General features: G+C 39.1%; 1 protein-coding gene across 1 annotated transcript in view; it reads left to right on the top strand.

The window, feature by feature from the left end:
* DNAH6 (dynein axonemal heavy chain 6) overlaps positions 1-20,994 on the top strand; it is a gene marked incomplete at both ends in the record, with an annotated part of 275,574 nt that overhangs the window by 134,524 nt on the left and 120,056 nt on the right. The window contains 8 exons of the mRNA XM_079721202.1: positions 3,575-4,130; positions 4,901-5,023; positions 9,783-9,965; positions 10,496-10,639; positions 12,913-13,134; positions 13,936-14,083; positions 16,411-16,568; positions 18,032-18,163. Of these exons, the coding sequence (XP_079577328.1) occupies positions 3,575-4,130; positions 4,901-5,023; positions 9,783-9,965; positions 10,496-10,639; positions 12,913-13,134; positions 13,936-14,083; positions 16,411-16,568; positions 18,032-18,163 (1,666 nt within the window). The remainder of the gene's footprint in view (positions 1-3,574; positions 4,131-4,900; positions 5,024-9,782; positions 9,966-10,495; positions 10,640-12,912; positions 13,135-13,935; positions 14,084-16,410; positions 16,569-18,031; positions 18,164-20,994) is intronic.

Genomic DNA, 20,994 nt, shown 5'->3' on the forward strand with positions numbered 1-20,994 from the left:
AGGAAAAAATGCCTGATATAATTTCTGTCCTCTTAAATTTGTTGAGACTTATTTTTGTGACCTAGCACATGATCAATCTTGGAGAATATTGCATGTGCACTTGAAAAGAATGTGTATTCTGCTGTTTTTGGATGAGTGACCTGTAGATATCTATAAGTCCAACTGGTCTAATGTGTAATTTAAGACAACTGTGTCCTTGTTGTTGGTTATTTTTTTTTCTTTGGTCTGGATGATCTGTCCATTGATATAAGTGGGGTATTAAAATCCCCTACTATTATTATATTATTGGCAATACCTCCCTTCATATCTGTTAACATTATCTTTGAATATTTAGGTGCTCCTGTATTGGGTGCATATATGTTAATGAGTGTAACATGCTCTTCTTTTATTGACCCTTTTATCATTAATAATGTCCTTCTATATTGCTTGTTATAGACTTTGTTTTAAAGTCTATTTTACCTGAGTATTGCTACCCCAGCTTTCTTGTCATTTCCATTTACATGAAACATCTTTTTCCATCCCCTAACTTTCCGTCTGTGTGTGTCTTTAGCTCTGAAGTGAGTCTCTTGTAAGCAGCATATAGATGGGTCTTGTTTTTGTATCCAATCAGCCACCCTATACCTTTTTTATTGAAGCATTTATTCCATTGAAATTTAAAGTGATTATTAATTGTTATGTACTTATTGCCATTTTATTACTTGTTTTATGGTTGTTTTGTAGTTCTTCTCTGTTATTTTCTTCTTCTTTTTGTTTCTTCCCTTGTGGTTTGGTGATTTTCTTTAGTGGTATACTTGTTTTCCTTTCTTTCTTGTTTTTGTGTATCTATTGTAAGTTTTGATTTGTGGTTAACATGCTGTCTATATATGTTGACCTATAACTATATCTACTTGTTTTAAACTGATAGCCATTTAAATTCAAATGCCTTCTAAAAGATCTACATTTTTTATTCCCCTCCCCCACATTTTGTGGTTTTAATGTCATATCTTATATCTTCATGTTTATCCCTTCACATTTACAGTAATATAGTTGATTTTACAATTTGTCTTTTAATCTTTGCACTAGCTTATTTAAGTGATTGATCCACAGCCTTAACTATATATTTGCCCTTACTAGTAGGATTTTTCCTTCCCTACAAATTTTTACTTCTTGTTGTAGCCTTTTCTTTTCCACTTAGAGAAGATCCTGTAACATTTCTTTTAAGGTAGGTTTGGTATTGATGAACTCTTTTTGTTTTTGCTTTTCTGAGAAGCTCTTTATCTCTCCTTCAATTCCAAATGATAATCTTGCTGGGTAGAGTATCTTAGATTGTAGGATACTCTACTCAGCAAGTAGTTAAGCACTTTCAACATTTTAAATATAACATGCCACTCCTTTCTGCCTGCAAGTTTCTGCAGAAAAATCAGCTGATAGCCTTAGGGGAATTCTCTTGTATGTGATTCTTTGTTTTCCTCTTGCTGCCTTTAGAATTCTCTCCTTATATGTAACTTTTGCCATTTAATCATGATATGTCTTGGTGTGGGTCTCTGGATTCATCTTGTTTGATGAATCTGTGTGCACTCATCTGTGCTTCCTGTACCTGGATATCTGTTTCCTTATTTGGGTTTTCTAGTTCCTTATTATAATTCTCACTGTGTTCATCTATTCTTTTCCCTAGTTCAGTTAGCATTCCTATCACTAGTACTTTGAACTCTTTATCTGATAAACTATTTATCTCTGTTTCATTAGTAGTTATTTTAGATTTCTTTTCTTATTCTTTCATTTGAAACAAAGTCCTCAGACTTCTCGTTTAGCTTAACTTTCTCTGTCTATATGAAATTAGGTGAAAGAGTTACCTATACCAGTCTTTTAAGGGTGTCCTTTTGTAAGACCCCATATGCAGTCTGCACTGTGCCCAGTGGCTTTGGTGGGAGAGCTGGATCTGAAGTAAGCACAGGTCACATCTTCCCCCAGGGTGTACTGGCAGCAATCCCTGGTGGGAAGTGGAGCTGGAAACGGAGGGGCTAGAGCCAGAGTCAGGTGTGAACCAGGGCTTGTCCTATGCTCAGTGGTCAACATTTGCCCTATGAAGGGCAGAGGCAGGTTCCAAGGTGCTGAAGCAGATGCCCTGAGGTTGGGTCTGAGCTGGTTCTATTCCCTCTAAGTGTGTGATCTACCCCTCCCAGCATCAGCACCTTCACTCTAGAGGAGCAGTGCTGAGTGAGAAGGGCCGGACTGGATGCCAAGTGCAGGTTGGGACAAGTACTAGGGTGATCCCAGCACATCAGAGTTCCAGGCCACTCACGATCCACTGCCTCCATAAGCTCCAGCAATAGCCTTCCTTGCCCTGTTCAGATGCAGTGCTGGGTCCAAACCGACTCCTTCCTCCTAACTGCACACTCTCCTTGGCAATGGCAGCCTTCACCCTAGTGGGGAGCTGCACTAGAGCTAGCAGTGCTGTAGCAGGTGCTCAGCATGGGCCAGGGCACAAGGTGGGAGATGGGGGTTGTGGGAAACCAGCCAGAGCCCCAGGCAGTTTCATTATGTTTCCACCCCCTTGTTCTTGGGAGTAAACAACCATGTGTACACCCCTCACAAGGGGAGTCTAGGTTTCTTACAGCTCTGCTGGTAGTCCCACTGGCTTTCAAACCAGCTAAGAGGACTTGTCTTCCCAGTGGCAGCCCCCAGGACTGCAGTGCCCAATGTGGGTCAAACCCATCACTCCCCAGGGAGGACCTCCAAGCCCATGTAATTCCCTGCCTCTTGTGTGTCCCCTCCAACAGGCACAGGTACCAACCTAATCGCTCTTTCTCTTCCCTTCCTACCTGACTCTGTGTGGATCTTTCTTTACAATTTTGGCTGTAGAAGAGTCTTTCTGCCAGACCCCAGTTTGTTTTCAGTGAGAGTTGCTCCACATGTAGATGTATTTTTGATGTGCTCATAGAGGGAGATGAGCTCACATCCTCCTACTTCACCATCTTGATCTCCCTTATCTTGTACTTTCCTTGTCATTTTATATTAAGTTTTTTACTGCCTCTCAAATGTTTTTGTGTTATGTAGTGTAAGGTGGGAGTTTAGCTTCTTTTTTACCCATAGCACCATCCCATATTAACTGTTTCCTACAGAAACAGTCCATTTTTCCTTTACTCCCTTTTTTTATGTAGTACTAGTTTTCTATTTCCATCTTATTTTTCTGAATATTTATATACCATTATAAGTACACATAAGTGCTTTTGGGAAAAGTTGAGATATAAGTATAATTTTTAAAATAAACTGTTAAATTTGTCACCTATACGTTTGGTACTATGCCACATACTGTGTATAATACAAAAATGTAAGAAATATTCCCTACCTCAAAAAGCTCCCAATATACTTAAGAACATTGGTCTGCTGTATAAGAAACAAACAAAATCATGCACAATATCAGAGAAATGATAGATTCTGGTATAACACACAGGATAATCTAGTACTGTGTGTTCAGAAGCAAAGATAATGAGAAAAATAGGACTCATAGTAATGTTTAATAAATTAATTGTAACAAACATGGGGAAATATCAGTGACCAGTGTTCCTAACTTATTTTATTTTATTTTTTGCAGTGGAATCATATCTGACCTTTTTCCTGGAGTCCAAATTCCAGAACATGATTATGGTATATTACAGTCAACAATTATAGATGTCATGAAGAGACAAAATCTTCAGCCTGAGACATGTATGGTTAAAAAAGTGATACAATTCTATGAAACCATGCTAGTAAGGCATGGTGTTATGTTAGTAGGGCCAACAGGAGGTGGCAAGACCGCAGTTTACCAAATACTAGCAGAAACTTTAGGGAATTTGAGAAAACTTGGTGTAGACAATCCCTTTTACCAATCAGTTAAAACATATGTTCTTAATCCTAAATCAATTACAATGGGTGAATTATATGGTGAAGTTAATAACATAACCTTAGAGTGGAAAGATGGCTTGATGGCATTAAGTATCCGAGCAGCTGTGAATGATACTTCAGAAGACCATAAATGGATCATCAGTGATGGGCCAGTAGATGCTCTTTGGATTGAAAATATGAATACAGTCCTGGATGATAACAAGATGCTTTGCCTGGCTAACAGTGAGAGGATTAAACTCACACCTCAAATCCACATGCTTTTTGAGGTAAATTGCATATTCCTTACTGTGGAGTGAAATCGTTCATTAGATTAGCATACCATCAGTAATTTTTTTCTCTTACTGATGTACCATTGACTATCTGTAAGGCCTACCATGGTGTTTTGTTTACATACTAAATATTTAACAAATTGTCCTTTTATAATAGATTGTCCATTCTGACAACCAAAGTCTCTCAAATGTTTCTGTCTCTCTATAAATAGGAAATACAATAAATTCTAGCTTCCCAAGCACTTGTTTCTTTTCCTTTGGAGGCAGTAAATATATATATATATTTTTTTTAAGATGAATAAATTTAAGTTTTAAGATGAATAAATCATCCCTCTGTGGTATGAATATTTGGTGATGGGATTGGAAAAGGAATGTGGGCCAAATACAGCTACAAAATATTATGGAAGATACCACCCCTGCTGTATTCATTCATCAAACATTAATTGAATACCTACTATGTCCTGGGTATTAGGTTAGGTATTGGATATAAGAATGAAAAAGATAAGAAGAAAAACAAAAAGAAGCGAAAAGAAATACTTATACCTTCCCATAAGAATTTGACAGTATTCTTCTATATTTTTTTTCTCCTTATGCCTCACTTAACTTTTCTTCTCCATTTTTAATCACTTGTAGCTCCCCCATTCTCTTCCACACAAAGCCTTACAGTGTTAACTTAAACTTTAAATGTGTGATTCCTTAACGTTGAATATAGAGGAATAAGGAAGTATCATGTTAGCCATTTCCTGTTCGACATTTTTCAATTTTAGGTGCAAGATCTAAAGGTTGCCTCTCCTGCAACAGTCAGTAGATGTGGGATGGTGTTTGTGGATCCTGAAGAACTGAAGTGGATGCCTTATGTTAAAACCTGGATGAAGAGGGTTTCTAAAAAAGTAAGTGTAATCAGACACTCCCCACTGTCTCCATCTGTCAGGGCTCACCCTTCCCTCGAGTGCCCAGATAGCAGTTGGTTAACGCCTCACTGTGCTTGATTGAAGGAATCCCAGCATTGCGCATAGCTCTCTCCCCAGAATTCTTGGGATCTTCCAGGAAGGTTGTATACTTCCCAAAGCTGTCCCCACCTTTTGTTACCCTGCCTGGATTCTCTCCAGACTGTTTTCTCTTAAATACAAACACTTCCTTGAGTTTCCCCAAACACAGGTAGAACAACCTGGGGCATTAAAAAAAAGACTTTGCAGGAGGCTTGAGATAATGAGAGGGAAGTACCTGGAAGGAAAAGAACAGTAAATCCAAGCATTGTTACAGTTTTTAGATTTTAGGAACCCCTAACACCTCTGAGAGCCAAGAAGAAGAGAAAACCAGTTTACCTCCCACCCAACCTTAGGTCAATTACCCAAGACACATTCTAACCTCAGAGGTACCATTCCACCCAAAGTGAAGGAAAGCTTTTACATTATTATTCAGAACAACTCAGTTCCATATTATCTTCTGTACCCTCTGCATTCTAAAATAGGGTTTCTCTTTACCTTAACAAACAATGTGTTTTTCTTTTTGAGATTTCATTCTTTTTTTGTGTGTGTGGTACACGGGCCTCTCACTGTTGTGGCCTCTCCCGTTGCGGAGCACAGGCTCCGGATGCACAGACTCAGCGGCCATGGCTCACGAGCCTAGCCGCTCCATGGCATGTGGGATCTTCCCAGATCGGGGCACGAACCCGCGTCCCCTGCATCGGCAGGCAGACTCTCAACCACTGTGCCACCAGGGAAGCCCTGAGATTTCATTCTTTTTTATTGCTGAGTAATATTCCATTGTCTATATATATCACCTCTCTTTTATCCACTCATGTTGTTTTTTTTTTAATTGGGGTAGAGTTGCTTTACAATGTTGTGTTAGTTTCTTCTGTACAACAAAATGAATCAACTGTATGTATACATATATCCCCTCCCTCTTGGACCTCCCTCCCACTCACCCCCATCCCACCCATCTAGGTCACCACAGAGCACCAAGCTGAGCTCCCTGTACTATACAGCAGGTTCCCACTAGCTATCTATTTTACACATTGTAGTGTACATATGTCAATCCTAATCTCCCAATTCATCCCATTTCCCCCTTCCTCACCATGTCCACATGTCCATTTGCTACATCTGCGTGTCTATTCCTACCCTGAAAATTGGTTCATCTAATGGATAAAGAAGATGTGGTACATATGTACAATGGAATATTACTCGGCCATAAAAAGGAACAAAATTCGGTCATTTGTAGAGATGTGGATGGACCTAGAGTCTGTCATACAGAGTGAAGTAAGTCAGAAAGAGAAAAACAAATATCATATTTTAATGCATATATGTGGAACAAGCAATCTTTTTAAGTGTTTTGCTCCATCTCATCTCAAGAAAGCCACTTCAAGAAAGCCATCTTCTTTCTGCATCTCCCCCTTCAAAAATGAATCAAAAAACTATCGTTTTCCTTATTCTTAGGCAACAACATTTTAATAATATTGTGGTAAACTCTCCGAGTACCTTATTTTTTAAAATTTCTTATTGGAGTATAGTTGATTTACAATGTTGTGTTAGTTTCAGGTGTACAGTAAAGTGAACAGAGTACCTTATTAAAGACAGTAATTCTCAGAATTGAGACTTTATCATGGGCTGCCACAAGATGTTAAACATTTCTGAATTCACTCTTTTAATAGACTTTATTATTTAGAGCAGCTTAAGGTTTATAGAAAAATTTAACAGAAAGTATAGAGAGTTGTCATATAATTTCCCTCCTCCAAATAGTTTCCCCTGTTATTAACATTTTTCATTGGTGTGGTACATTTGTTAAAATTGATGAACCAGTATGGATGAACCATACAGTCTTATGAACCAAAGTCCATAGTTTACATTATGGTTCCCTTTTGTGTTGTACAATTCTATGAGTTTTGATAAATAAATAATATCATGTATAATATCATACAGAATAGTTTCACTGCCTTAAAAATCTGTGCTCTACCTATACACACATCCACACCCTCTTTCAACCCCTGGCACCACTGATTGTTTTTACTGTCTCCATAGTTTTACGTTTTCCAGAACATCATATAGCTGGAATTATACAATATGTAGCTTTTTCAGATTGACTTCTTTCACTTAATAATATGTATTTACGATTCCTCCATGTCTTTCTGTGGCTTGATAGCTCATTTTCTGGCACTGGATTAATACTCCATTGTATGGATTTACCAAGTTTATCCACTCACTTACTGAAAGACATCTCAAAGTTTCCAAGTTTTAGCAATTATGAATAAAGCTCCTATAAACATTCACTTGCAGGTATTTGTGTAGAGATAAGATTTCAACTCATTTGGGTAAATACCCAAGACTGTGATTTCTGGATCATATGATAAAACTATGTTTACCTTTGTAAGAAACTGCTTGTCTGTCTTCAAACATGGCTGTACCATTTTGTATTCCCGCCAGCAATAAATGAGAGTTCTTGTTGCTCCACATCCTCACCAGAATGTGGTGGTGTGGTATTTTAGATTTTAGCCATTCTAATAGGTATGTAGCTGTATCTCATTGTGGTTTCACTGTGAAGTTTTCTAATATGTTGAGTGTCTCTTCATATGGTTATTTGCCATCCATATATCTTCTTTGATGAGGTGTCCAAATCTTTTGCCCACTTTTTATTAGGTTGTATGATTTTTTTTTCCACAGATGTCAATGACTACACATTGTGCTGTATTTTTATTTATTTATTTATTGCCTGCATTGGGTCTTCGTTGTTGCACATGGGCTTTCTCTAGTTGTGGCGAGTAAGGACTACTATTTGTTGCAGTGCACAGGCTTCTCATTGCAGTGGCTTCTCTTGTTACAGAGCACGGGCTGTATGTGCACGGGCTTCAGTACTTGTGGCACGCAGGCTCAGTAGTTGTGGCTCACAGGCTCTAGAGCGCAGGCTAAGTAGCTGTGGCACATGGGCTTTGTTGCTCTGCAGCATGTGGGATCTTCCCAGACCAGGGATCGAGCCCGTGTCCCCTGCATTGGCAGGCAGTTCTTAACCACTGCGCCACTAGGGAAGTCCAGGTTGTATGTTTTCTTATTATTGAGTTTTGGGAGTTCGTTATATATGTTAGATACAAGTTATTTATCAGATATGTGTTTGCAAGTATTTTCTCCAAGTCTGGCTTGTCTTTTCATTCTCTTAACAATATCTTTCACAACACACACGTTTTTAATTTTAATCATCCAACTTATCAATTTTTCTTTCATGGATTGTGCTTTTGGTGTTATATCTAAAAACTCACTTCCAAACCTAAGGTCACCTAAATATTTTCCTCTGTTTTCTTCTAAGAGTTTTATAGTTTTACATTTAGGTTTATGATCCACTTTGAGTTAATTTTTGTGAAAGGCATAGTATCAATGTCTAGATTCTCTCTATCTCTGTTTTTTTATTTTTTTGCATGTGGATGTCCAATTCCAGCACCATTGTTGGAAACACTGTCCCTTCTCCATTGGATTGCCTTTGTTCCTTTGTCAAAGATCACTTGACTATATTTGTATGAGTCTATTTATGGGCTCTCTATTTTGTTCCATTAATCTATTTGTCTTTTTTTTTTTGCCAATATCACACTGTCTTGACTACTGTAGCTTTACAGTAAGTCTTGTCAGGTAGTGTCATTCCTTTGACTTTGTTCTCCAATATTGTGTTCACTATTCTGGGCCTTTTCCCTCGCCATATAAACTTAAGACTCAGTTTGTTGATATCCACAATGTAACTTGCTGGTATTTTGATTCAGATTGCATCAAATCTATAGATCACATTAGGAATAACTAACATCTTCACAATATTGGGTCTTTCTATGCATGCACATGAGCTGTCTCTTAATTTACTTAGATGTTCTTTACTTTCTTTCGTCAGAATCTTGTCGTTTTCCTCATATAGATCTTGGAAATATTTTGTTAAAAATATACCTAAGTATTTTATTTTTTGGTGCTAATGTAAATGGTGTTGTACTTTCAATTTCAAATTCTAATTATTCATTGCTGCTATATAGGAAAGTAATTGACTTTTGTATATTTACATTGTATCCTACAGCTTTGCTGTAACTACTTATTAGTTCCAGGAGTTTTTGGTCAATTCTTTGCGATTCTCTATGTAGATAATTGTTTCATCTGTAAACAAAGACAATTTTTTTCTTTCTTCCCAATCTGTATATATTTTTTCCCTTTTATTCTCCTATCACAGTAGCTAAGACTTTCAGTACAATGTTAAAAAAAGTGGTGAGGGAGAAACATTTTTTTTTAAATCTTTGGGAATTAGTCCTTTACCTTACATAGATATTTTAAATGTTTCTCTTTATACTTCTTCTTTTTCATTGTTCTTAATTATGAGAGATATCATCAATAGAGATGACTACGTGAAATATATGTTGACAGTTTAACAAATGATTATAAAATAAACACCTCTGTATCCATTACCAGATCAAGATGTAGGACATTATCAGTGACCCAGAATCTCCGCCATGTGTCCCTCCCAAGTCATAGAAGGGTTTTTTTAATTTAACTTGTATCATATCTTGTGATGCTTATACCCTTTAAAATTCACAGGATATATTGCAACATACAAGTTTGAACCAACCCTTTTTTAACTTAATTATATATTTTATCTGGTCTTGCTAAAATATTATTTGTTTGTTTGATTTTTCAGCTGAATGAAGAAACTCAAGAATATATATTGAATCTTTTCCAGCGTTATGTTGATGATGGTTTAAATTTTATCAATAAGAAATGCAACCAAGCAATCCCACAAGTGGACATCAGCAAAGTTACTACGCTCTGTTGCTTATTGGAGTCTTTGATACTTGGGAAAGATGGAGTTAATTTGACAATGGTAGGAAAGGTTTTCTTACTGCTATAAAACTAGGAAGATGTGATTATTGTATAGATGCTCTGCAAATAAACAACTCCAAACTTTCTGTCATATGATTATTTGATTTTCAAGTTAATTTTCTAGGGGACTAATGACTGTGAATAGATTTATACAATCTCATATTTGGAAGGAATTTAACCTATAGTTTACTCTGCTACTCAATGTTTAAACTTCCTTACAGTATAACATAATCACAGTGTGTGTCTATTTAAATACCTTCATGCAGGCATAAACATAGTTATAATAGTTGAAAGACAACCTTGAGCTTTTGTTCTACATGCTCCTTGCCATTCATTTTCTCATCAGAGTATTTAAATATATACTATTATAAAACATCACTCTGTGCACCATTGAATGAAATATAAGAAACTTGCAATGTGCCCTTTTAAAAATGCATGATTCTAAACAAAACAGTGTTTAGACTTTGCAATTTAAGATTCTTTTTATGTTAGCATATAAAATATTAAAATTCTTCCCCTTTGTTCTTTCAGGAGCAAACAAAACTGAACACCGTACTGTGTCAGACTTTTGTGTTCTGTTACTTATGGTCTTTAGGTGGGAATCTAACTGAAAACTACTGGGATTCTTTTGATACATTTATTAGAACACAATTTGATGATAATCCTGATGCCAGGGTAAGAGGCAAATAAAGTTAATTTTAACATAATAACTCTGAATCATTAAAATTAAATTTCAAGACTAAAACTTTAAAAGCCTTGGTCCTACTATAAATTCTTCATGTAAAAGCATTTCTAAAATTATTCACTTTCTTAAACTATAGGTAACATTTATTGTATTAAAAATTTTAGGAGTTCTCTCCCAGCCATATGAAGAAAGTAAGGTATAAAAATGTATAAAAACTCCCTACTATTAGCAAAAACATTGAATTTTAGTTAGTAAACTTATTTTTTCACAGTGTTATGGTTTAGCAATTCTGAAGCTACTTTCTGTATGTTCTAAAATTGAGCAAATGAATCAATATATTGAAGATAATGGCAACGAGGTTTCTCACTGTTAAGAGAAGAGACTTACAAATCTGGAAGAGAAAGGTTAGAATGCACTTTGTGTTATTGGATTGGAATTATAGGTTTTGGTACTCATGGAATATATATATGGGTCTATACATCCATACATACATAGATTTCTTACTTCTGTCTGCTGAGAGGAACTAGAAGGAATGACACCTCAATAGCAATGAGCATACTTTGTTACTGATTTCTAAATACTATTTTCCATGAAAAAGAACCAAAGCACCTCAGTGAAACAGCTGATTCCAGTACTGAGGCAGGGAAGGTTCAAAATGAGCCCAGAATATCTTTTGTCAGATAGTGAAGAAGTGCTTGAAGAATGATGGCACATGTCAGAAGAGCACAGGAGAAGATTTTTCACTATGTCCTCCGTTTTTTAATAGTAATATCCTATTATCTATTACTCTGTACAACTGCTGTTGGATTTTTGTTTCTTGCCTTAGTAAATGGCCAGACAGCCATGTAATAGTAGCCAGAACTCAATGAGTGTTATAGATTCTTCTTTCTTTACTGACCTGAGTAAAGTGAGTGAATTTTTTCTTCTAATTAATTTTTTTCAAATATTTCCTCTTCTCTTCATCCCTGTTGCCTCTGAATAACTCAGGTTCTTTTCATTTCCTTTCTGGGTTGTGAAAATAGCCTATTTATTATTTCCTTGCTTTTGGTCCAGTCCTGTCTAATTCACCTATACACCATTGTTTTTTAGAATTACAGGTTACAATCTACTAATTGGTCATGAAATCAGTTGAAAGGCTAATAACCCAATTTTTAAAAATGAAATACCCACTATCACAACGTTTAGTCAACACTATATTGGTGATCCTAGCCAGTGCAATAAGGCAAGGAAAAACTAAATAAACTTTAGAAAGGAAATGAAACTGTCATTATTTGCAGAAAACATAACTGAATATGTAGAAAATCCTGAAGTTTTTTTTAAAAATAGAATAAAATATAAAATAGAGTGATAGCTGGGGTGAATATTATACATATTTGAACACACACATACATATATGTATGTACCATGTCACCATGTCATATTGAGTCACTGTCAAGTGTGCTTGAAACACCACTGCTCTGTACAGCTGCCAGAATGAACTTTCTGAAATGTAATCTGATCATGTCACCCACCTACTTAGAATTCTTCACTGAACTCTTGCTGTAAGCTCTTTACTAAATGACACTTTTATAATTTGACCCCATCTGTGTTTCCAGACTTATCTCTTATAATCCCCAACATGCATGGCACTTTCCATGGCTTCCAGACCTGTTTTCTGAACCTGAACCCTGACTCCGTCTTCCCCATCCCCATCTCATCCCTTCTTTGCCTTGCTTGAAGGGCAAAGACTGACTCCTGCTTGTCCTTCAAGTCTAAGTTGTAGCATCACCACCCCTTAGAAACCCTCCTAAATCTCTAGCCACCACTACAACTCTCCTGCAAGTAGAAATGAGCCATCTCTCCTTTGTGAGTGTACTAAACTCCACTATAACCCTTATTTCTCCATGAGTATTAACTAATGTTCTTGTGTCCCCCAGGTAGATTACAAGGTCTTTGAAGGTAGAGGCTGGGTCTCATTCAGCATTTTCCCCTAACACCAAACACAGTATTTGGCATGGAGTAAGCCCCTGAATGTTGGATTGAACTGAAAATGATTTACAATTCTAATATGGGGTTTTGATATCATCAATATATCAGATTTTTACTGTACTGTATTGCATGATTAAGTTTAAAGAATTAGACTCTGATCTTAAACAACTACTTTTCCACAAACGAACAAAAATCCAAATCCATCCATGTTCTATGACTGCCTTTGTTTCTGTGTAAATATTTCTGTTGCCATGTGTCAATCCTATTGAAAGTGGTGTTTAATTTTATACTCTAGCTTCCCAGTTCTGGTGATCTGTGGAGCATTCACATGGACTTTGACACCAAACGGCTGGATCCCTGGGAACGAATCATACCCACCTTCAAGTACAGCAGAGATATTCCGTTTTTTGAAATGCTTGTCCCTACAGCTGACACAGTGCGCTTTGGGTATCTAATGGAAAAACTACTGGCAGTCAGGCATTCAGTGTTGTTTACCGGAGTAACGGGAGTCGGCAAGGTAGGAAACCTACATCAAACAAGAAGTCCTGTCCAAAACAAGGGCATGATGAACTTAGAATTGTAAGCTCCGTAAATAATACCTTATTTCTCAGGGGAATTTCTTTTAAATTTTGATCATTTTTCAGGGAGAATGTGACTGTGCTGAATCTATATCGACTCCACAGTTTGCCACTTTCTGAATAAATCCTGGGTGTCAATAATATATATAAACCAGAGAACCCTGTGGACCAATCTTCTGTGTTTGGGGGCTTTTATGTTGTGTCCTTTAGAATTTCTAGGGCTGCCACTGCACAGGTTAGGGTGGGAATTTGTCAAGGCAGTTTGTGTCCCCAATGGACTATTGATGAAGGTCAGTCTGTCCCCTCCTGCCCGTTTACTTCTACCCGACACAGCGATGGTGTTTAGAAAAAGTGGAGTATAGAGGAAAATGCTGATTGTTTGGTCTTCTTGGTTTGGGGGGAATCCATATAAACAGACACTCACTGTTTCCCCTCTAAATTATTTCTGAGTTTCTGAATCTTACTATCAAATTGACTTGGATAGTAACCAAGATAGATTTTGGTATGATACTAAAATAAAAAGTTTTGCTGAGATAGAGCTGATTAGAATATTTCTTTGGCTCTGATAAATATCATTAAATGGAATCTCCAGGAAGAGAAAGTCAAATATTTCAATCTGGCTTTAACCTCTGTCATTTTCTGTCCTGTTTCTTACTCATTGTTCTGGAATATTACTGATATAGACAATTGAAAGATTTTATATTGAATGTGAAATCAATTAACATTTTTTTATTTTAAAGTCTGTTATTACAAAAGGACTGCTAAATAGAATTCAAGAATCAGCTGGTTATGTTCCTGTTTATCTAAATTTTTCTGCTCAAACTTCATCTGCAAGAACACAAGAGATCATTGAATCAAAACTGGAAAGGAAAAGAAAAAATATTCTAGGTAAGAATTATCCTTGTCATTTGTCTCACACAAATTAATTATTAAATGTTAAAAGTCACATAAACCGTGCATGTAATAAAATTACAATTGGATATTTTCTTTTCTTAATTTATTTGTAAAAGTAATTCTGTTAATGGTATTCTTTCCTGGGTATAGATCTAGATATCTTACTGTTAGCAAGCAGGTAGTTTATTTCTATCATCACCTTCAACTCAGAGCATCTTCAATCTCTGCCTCTCCAAGGCTCTCCCTCTCTCCATTCATGCCATGCTTTCAAACCTGCATTGATTTCCCTTTATTTAAAACAAACGAACAGGGGCTTCCCTGGTGGCACAGTGGTTAGGAGTCCACCTGCCAATGCAGGGGACACGGGTTTGAGAGACATGCCGCGGAGCAACTAGGTCCGTGCGCCATGACTGCTGAGCATGCACTCTGGAACCCGCGAACCACAACTACTGAGCCCGCGTGCCACAGCTACTGAAGCCTGTGCACCTGGAGCCCATGCTCTGCAGCAGGAGAGGCCACCACAATGAGAAGCCCAAGCACTGCAACAAAGAGTAGCCCCTGCTTGCAGCAACTAGCGAAAGCCCGCGTGCAGCATCAAAGACCCAATACAGCCAAAAATTTAAAAATAAATTAAAAAAAAAAAAACTCTTTATGTCTGGTGCACTGACTTATCTGAACTCAGTAGAGAATAAGCATGGAACTTTTTTGGTGTTTCCTTCAGGCAGCACTTTCCGCCAAGCTTTGTGGGATCTCTCTCACCCTGCCTTATTAACTGCTTAGATAAATACCATAACCTTCTGGTCACTTGCAATTTTGAGTCTGGTCCAATGTAAAGCTTCAATCCAAACCCAAAATTTTTTTGTGTCTTTTTTTTTGTTTTTGAAGTATAGTTGATTTACAAGGTTGTGTTAATTTCTGCTGTACTGCAAAGTGACTCCATTATACACATATATGCATTTTTTATATTCTTTTCCATTATGGTTTATCCCAGGAGATTTGATATAGTTCCCTGTGCTATACAGTACGACCTTGTTGTTAATCAGTCCAAACCCAGTTTAAAGCTCTTCCTCTCCTCTGCTGTAAGCCAGGTTTGTGGCTGGAGGTGCTGGAGGTGGAGAGGGACATGGGGGCTCTTTTACTCTTCCCACCCTCCCTCTAGGAGGCTCTAGTGTATCTGGATGGGAGGAGAAGGGAAGGACAAGTTTCTCCCTAACTGAAGTTTAGGTGGGCCTCTGTGGATTGCCCCTGCTTCTCCATTGGCCTGATGGTTGTCCACGCTCTCGGCATGGCAGGCTTCCAGGAGCAGGTTTTCTCAGGGCCTCCCAGAAGAATTGTGCACAGGACAAGCATTGACCTTCCCACTGGAAGGTTCCCTGATGTTGGGAATCACGGTCTCAGCCCCACTTTGTCCTACCCTCCACTGGCACATCCTGCAGCCTCCTGCTGCTGGGGACCACTTGCCCAGCCCACAACCCTCCTGGGTGGTGCACTAGGCAGAGCTCAGGCCCAGCTGCCTTCCACATTGTCTATCATCTCACAGGCCCTGTCATGCTAGCTGCTTTCCTAGCCCTTCTCTGTTACCATTTTCCTGGTCAGGTAGGTGCAGGGCAAAGGATGCCAGTCTTTCTGGTGGGGGCCCCAAATTTTTATAAATGGTACTTGTAGCACCCCTCCCCACCCCTGACCTGCTACTTGGCTTCCAGAGGCCAGAAGATGAAGTGGGTTGCTGAGTTTGCCTCATTTTCTTTGGAATTGTCACATGCTGGATGCCAGCGTGGTGGAGTCACTTCCTCTTCTTAAGTTGTTCTCTTTTCTATGTTATCACTCTTTTTTTTCTTCTGAATGTATATATTGACGTTCTTTAAGTTAAATATGCCATTGTACAGCTCCACTGCACTGGCTTTCCCTTTGATGTAATAAGGATGCTTTTGAATATCCTGTCCTGTTTTCCCTGTAGGAGGTGGTGGGATGGCATTTATGTAAGGAAACTTTTGGGATTCTTCTGCTTCCTCCTGTGAAAAGGAAATGACTTTACTCGCCCCAGGCCCAGGCCACACAGTTGGTGAGGGCAGTGGGAGTGGCTGGGATTGAGGAAGGTCAGCTGAAGTGCTAAGATCCACAGCTTCGTGTCGGAGCCTGGATGGGGCCAGAGGGAGATCTCTCATCCTCAAGATGAGACTCTGCTGGGACCCTGCTCACACTGTAGAAAACTGAGCTCATTATGACCTGCACGGTGTTCACTGAGTCCAAAGCCTTACCTAAGTCTTGTCTTACATTTACCGAGGGCAAATAATAATTCTTAAATTCATGTTGTTTCCTAGGAGCACCAGGAAACAAACGAATTGTGATTTTTGTTGACGATTTAAACATGCCCAGACTGGATCGCTATGGCTCTCAGCCTCCCATCGAATTACTTCGGCAATATCAAGATTTTGGTGGATTTTATGACAGAAACAAACTCTTTTGGAAAGACATACAGGTTACTCTAGGTTTTAAATTACCTTGCGTGTTTCAGTTTAAATGGCAGTGAAATATGGTGTATTCATTTGCTAGGGTTGCCATAACAAAGTACCACAGACTGGGTGACTCAAACTATAGAAATTTATTTTCTCACAGTTCTAGAAGGTGGAAGTCCAAGATCAAGATGTCAGTAGGGTTGGTTTATTCTGAGGCCTCTCTCCTTGGCTTATAGATGGCTGTGTTCTCCCTATGTCTTCTTATGATTTTCTCCCTGTATCCATGTCCAAACCATCTCTTCTTGTAAGGACACCAGACATATTGGATTAGGACCCACCATAGTGACCTCATCTTAACTAAATTACCTCTTTAAATACCCTATCTCCAAATACAGTCACACTGTGGGTTATGGGGGTTAGGGCTTCAACACATGATTGGCCAAGAGGAGGCAGAGAAGGACACATAATTCAGCCCATGACATGGCCTCTGCATTTCTTGTGTGTAACTCAATTCATTCCGTCTGTATTGGGTTCTCTCCATGCTTGATTCATGAGATTTATAGACAACTAAGACAGCCCCTGCCTCCTGGAGGGCTCAGCTTTGGAGGATGGATGGACATGTGTTTATAATGTAGGTTGATAAGTGGAGAGAGACTGGAGGGGAGCAGGGGTGGGCACTGGGTTGATGATGAGAGAATCCTTCCCAGAAGAGATGATGTCAGAACAGGATTTTGCAGGCAGGGCAGGGCAAAGCAAGGAAAAGGAGTTATTTACATCTCAGAGCAAGTAATGTGAGACACCATGTGGGTGTGGAATGTGAGCACCAAAGCAGCAGGACATGCAAAGGTCAGCCCAGGGGGCCATGGTGCCATGATGAGGAATGTGAAGAGGAGCCTCTGAAGGAAACATTGTAGAAAGATCCCCTTGGCTGCAGGGAAGGTATGGACTAGAGAGGAGGCAAGGCCAGAAGCACCTGCAATATCATGTATTGACCAGTTGAACATGTTATGACCAGAGGCTCGAAGGAACATAGCCCTGTATTTCCCCTAGGAGCAATGGTTCAGGGTGCATTAATTCAGTGTTCCTGGCAATTTTATAGAACACAACTACCACAAAAAACAAGAACTGACTATACTAAGTATTTATTAAATATATTTTAACGTTACTAAGGTACAAATTCTTACAATTTTTTAAGATTAGATTTTTACATAGGAGTATTTATACAAGACAGATGAGTTAGCTAAGTAACCTTGAGTAACTTATTTAATCATCCAGGGCCTTGATTTTTTCATCTACAAAGTGGAGATAACAACAGTGATCTCCTGAGGTGGTTGTGAGAATTAAGTCAGATAATGTGTTGGAAAATATAACACAATGCTGTCCTAGGGTAGGTCCTCCAAAACTGTTGGTTGAGTCCTACTGTTGGGATGGGCACATTGCATGTCCTTCTTTGCTGGGTGACCCGAGTGGATTTCTCTCCATACAGGACGTAACGGTCGTATCAGCGTGCGCACCTCCAGGTGGTGGCCGCAACCCCGTGACCGCCCGCTTCATCCGACACTTCAGCATGTTCTCTCTCCCGATGCCCTCAGAGCACAGTCTGAAACAGATTTTTCAGGTGAGGGTGGATTCCAACTTGGGCAAGAGGGGAAAAGAAAACTTATCTGTTCCAAGATTCACAGAATCAGAACAGTCCGCTTCTAGGGAGCCCATCCATCGTTTCCTCAGCAGAAACCAGGTAAGCACAGGGGCATCTGGGCAGTAGCTGATAGGCATTTGCATCATGGCCTTCTGCATTTGTGGTCTCAGAGGTAGTTTTAGGAATGCAGAAAGATGGTCAGAACACTGCCTCTACCTCTAAACAAGGCATGTCCCAGGCCCTTGACTCTCGGCAGATCTCATCCCTACCCAGCCCCAGCCTCTGTGCTCATCTCCTCACTGATCGCCATGTCTGTGTCCACTTGCCCAGCAGACACCACCCCTGATAACCCAGCAGGCTCAGGCTCAACACACCAACCCAGAATTCATCACCCCTGCTGCCACCACCCCCCTAGCAGAAACAACCATGCTTATTTCTTCCATCTGCACAAACTTCCCCAGGGGACCAGTTCCTTGTCCTTTAACTGGGGGAAATAACTGTGTCTGCCCTGTAAGGGCTCAGCAGAAGTGTTCAGTAAGTGCAAGGCATTAACCTAAGTAGAATGATGAGAGACCATGAAGCAGCATGACCAGAGCAAGTATGTCATACCAACCAGCAAAGCCGCTCAGAGGAGACAGCCAGTGAGCTGAGTCCTACAAGGTGGAATTGACAGAGATGGACAGAAAGACACAGGTGAGTGTGGTCACAGAGGCAGGAAGTGGTAATGTGTGCATCCAGGTAGGATGAGACAGGTGACTGGTCTGAAGAAACTGGCTTTGGTCGCAATCACCCAAGAGCCAAGGAGGCAGTGATGCAGGCATAAAGTGAGCCTCTGCATTTACCTGCATCAGTTTCTCCTTCCAATGGGGTCTTCTTAGAGGAGAGAAAAGACCAGAACCAGTACGTATGCAACAGTCAGCTGGAAAGTGGTTTTCATATTGAAATTACATCCATGGGAAATTATTTTTAATAAATTTGAAGTAGTTCCAATAAGTTGTTTAGAAGCTAATGCCTAAAGGATACATAAGAACTGCCACATTTTGGAAAACTTTTAGAGAGTACTTTAGAATAGGAAAGGATAGGAGCTTATCTACTGTAATTAAGTAGCAACTAGAGAACATGACAGGAAGTGGATAACAGGACCAACACAGGTATTAGACTTTTTAAAATCGTACCTTTTGTTGAGAACCTTTATGTGTATATTCTAAAGTTTGAAATTAGTGATTCCCACCATGGTATCCCGACACATTTTGTGATGTGATCAGTGGTGAGGGGGTGTCCCAAGTAACTTATGCCTGATGATAAGGTACTAAATTCACAAATTATTTTACATTTTAACAAATTCAAGCAAATTCAAAGTTATCCTAACAGCAACAACAAAATGGCATTCTTAATAATTCCAAAATATTTTCTTGTGTGGGAGGAAGAAGGTAGAGTCTGGGCTCCTGGAAATGAAACTGATCCCAAATTTCAGCCTCCTCCCTCTGCCTGTGGGAATGTCAAATCCACGGAAATGTGTCACTTACAGGAACATCAGCCAGCAAACACGTTACAGATGAAAACAAGCAGGAACTGCTTTTTCCCACTGTAACTTAGAGGCTATCATTTAAAACTCACCCTAGCTGTGGGCGGTAATAGAAATGGCATGCAGCAAAACTGAGAGATTCTGGGTTGGACTGCATTCAGGTGGGAAGTATATTTTTCTCATTAGCAGAACAGACTGGAAATTTTGTCTATAGAAAAAAAGGTCTTGGATCCCAAACTTTCTTTTTAATCACAGCCCATCTAAGCAGAGTTCACAGCCCACCTTTCCTCTCCTTTGTCATCGTGTGGAGGAGAAAGAACTTGGGGATTACCAAGAATTGAAAAAAGCAAAATCAATAAGTTAAAGTAAATTTGTTGTTTTGTATATATATGACAGTATTTATATATATGTAACTATACTATATATTAGATAGATATAGATATAGATATAAGTTGTGTTAGTATTTGTGTGATGGAGAATAAACAGACTGGGATTTTTATTTTTGTCATATATAATGTATACATAAATATATGGTAATTTTTTATTTTGTATGTATTAGGATGGTCCTACTCAACATGAGGTCCAAAAAGGAGAATGTTAAATTCATGTTGGGGGCTCAGGAGGACAGTACCTCAAAAAGATAATCCTCACAAACTGCTTTTAAAAATAATGTTCAACAGAAGGCTCATTGAAAACAAATACTTTGATTTATTTCAAAATATGTCATATATGAGCCCCAAGTCTAAAGTCACAAAGGCTGACTTGCAAGCATTTGATATGCATTCTGGCGGCTTCTCCCATAAGTAATTCCAAGGCTAATGGTGATGGGAATTTATCTATTTAAAAATCTAATATGAGTTTCCCTAGCAACTGGGGCTAGAAGGCTAATAAATATGTACTTTCAGCTTGTGGCAAGTAATATATGAGAAGATCAGAGAGCCATAAGGGAGACTGATGGGAGGACTTATCTTAGATTGGGTTGTCAGGGAAGGCCTCTCTGAAGGACATGTAATGTCCAACATAAAGGATGAGAAAGTCCCTGCGAAGCAGAGAGCCCTGTGGGAATGGGTCCTGGGGGAGGAGAAAGCATGGGTAATGAGGCCAGGGAGGCTGACACAGCATCTGGTGGGGAGAGAGGGTAAGGAGAAGAGGCTGGGCAGGGCAGAGCATGCACTGATGGGGGTGCAGGGCCTTATTTACCTGATTAAAGGTAACAGAAGGGAGATGAGTGGGAATGGAGAGGCCAGTGAGTAAGGAGGGAGTGAGGAAGCCCAGATGAAAAGGA

The sequence above is a fragment of the Hyperoodon ampullatus genome (genome assembly GCF_949752795.1).
Source record: "Hyperoodon ampullatus genome assembly, chromosome: 15".
In the NCBI taxonomy this organism is placed as follows: domain Eukaryota; kingdom Metazoa; phylum Chordata; class Mammalia; order Artiodactyla; family Ziphiidae; genus Hyperoodon; species Hyperoodon ampullatus.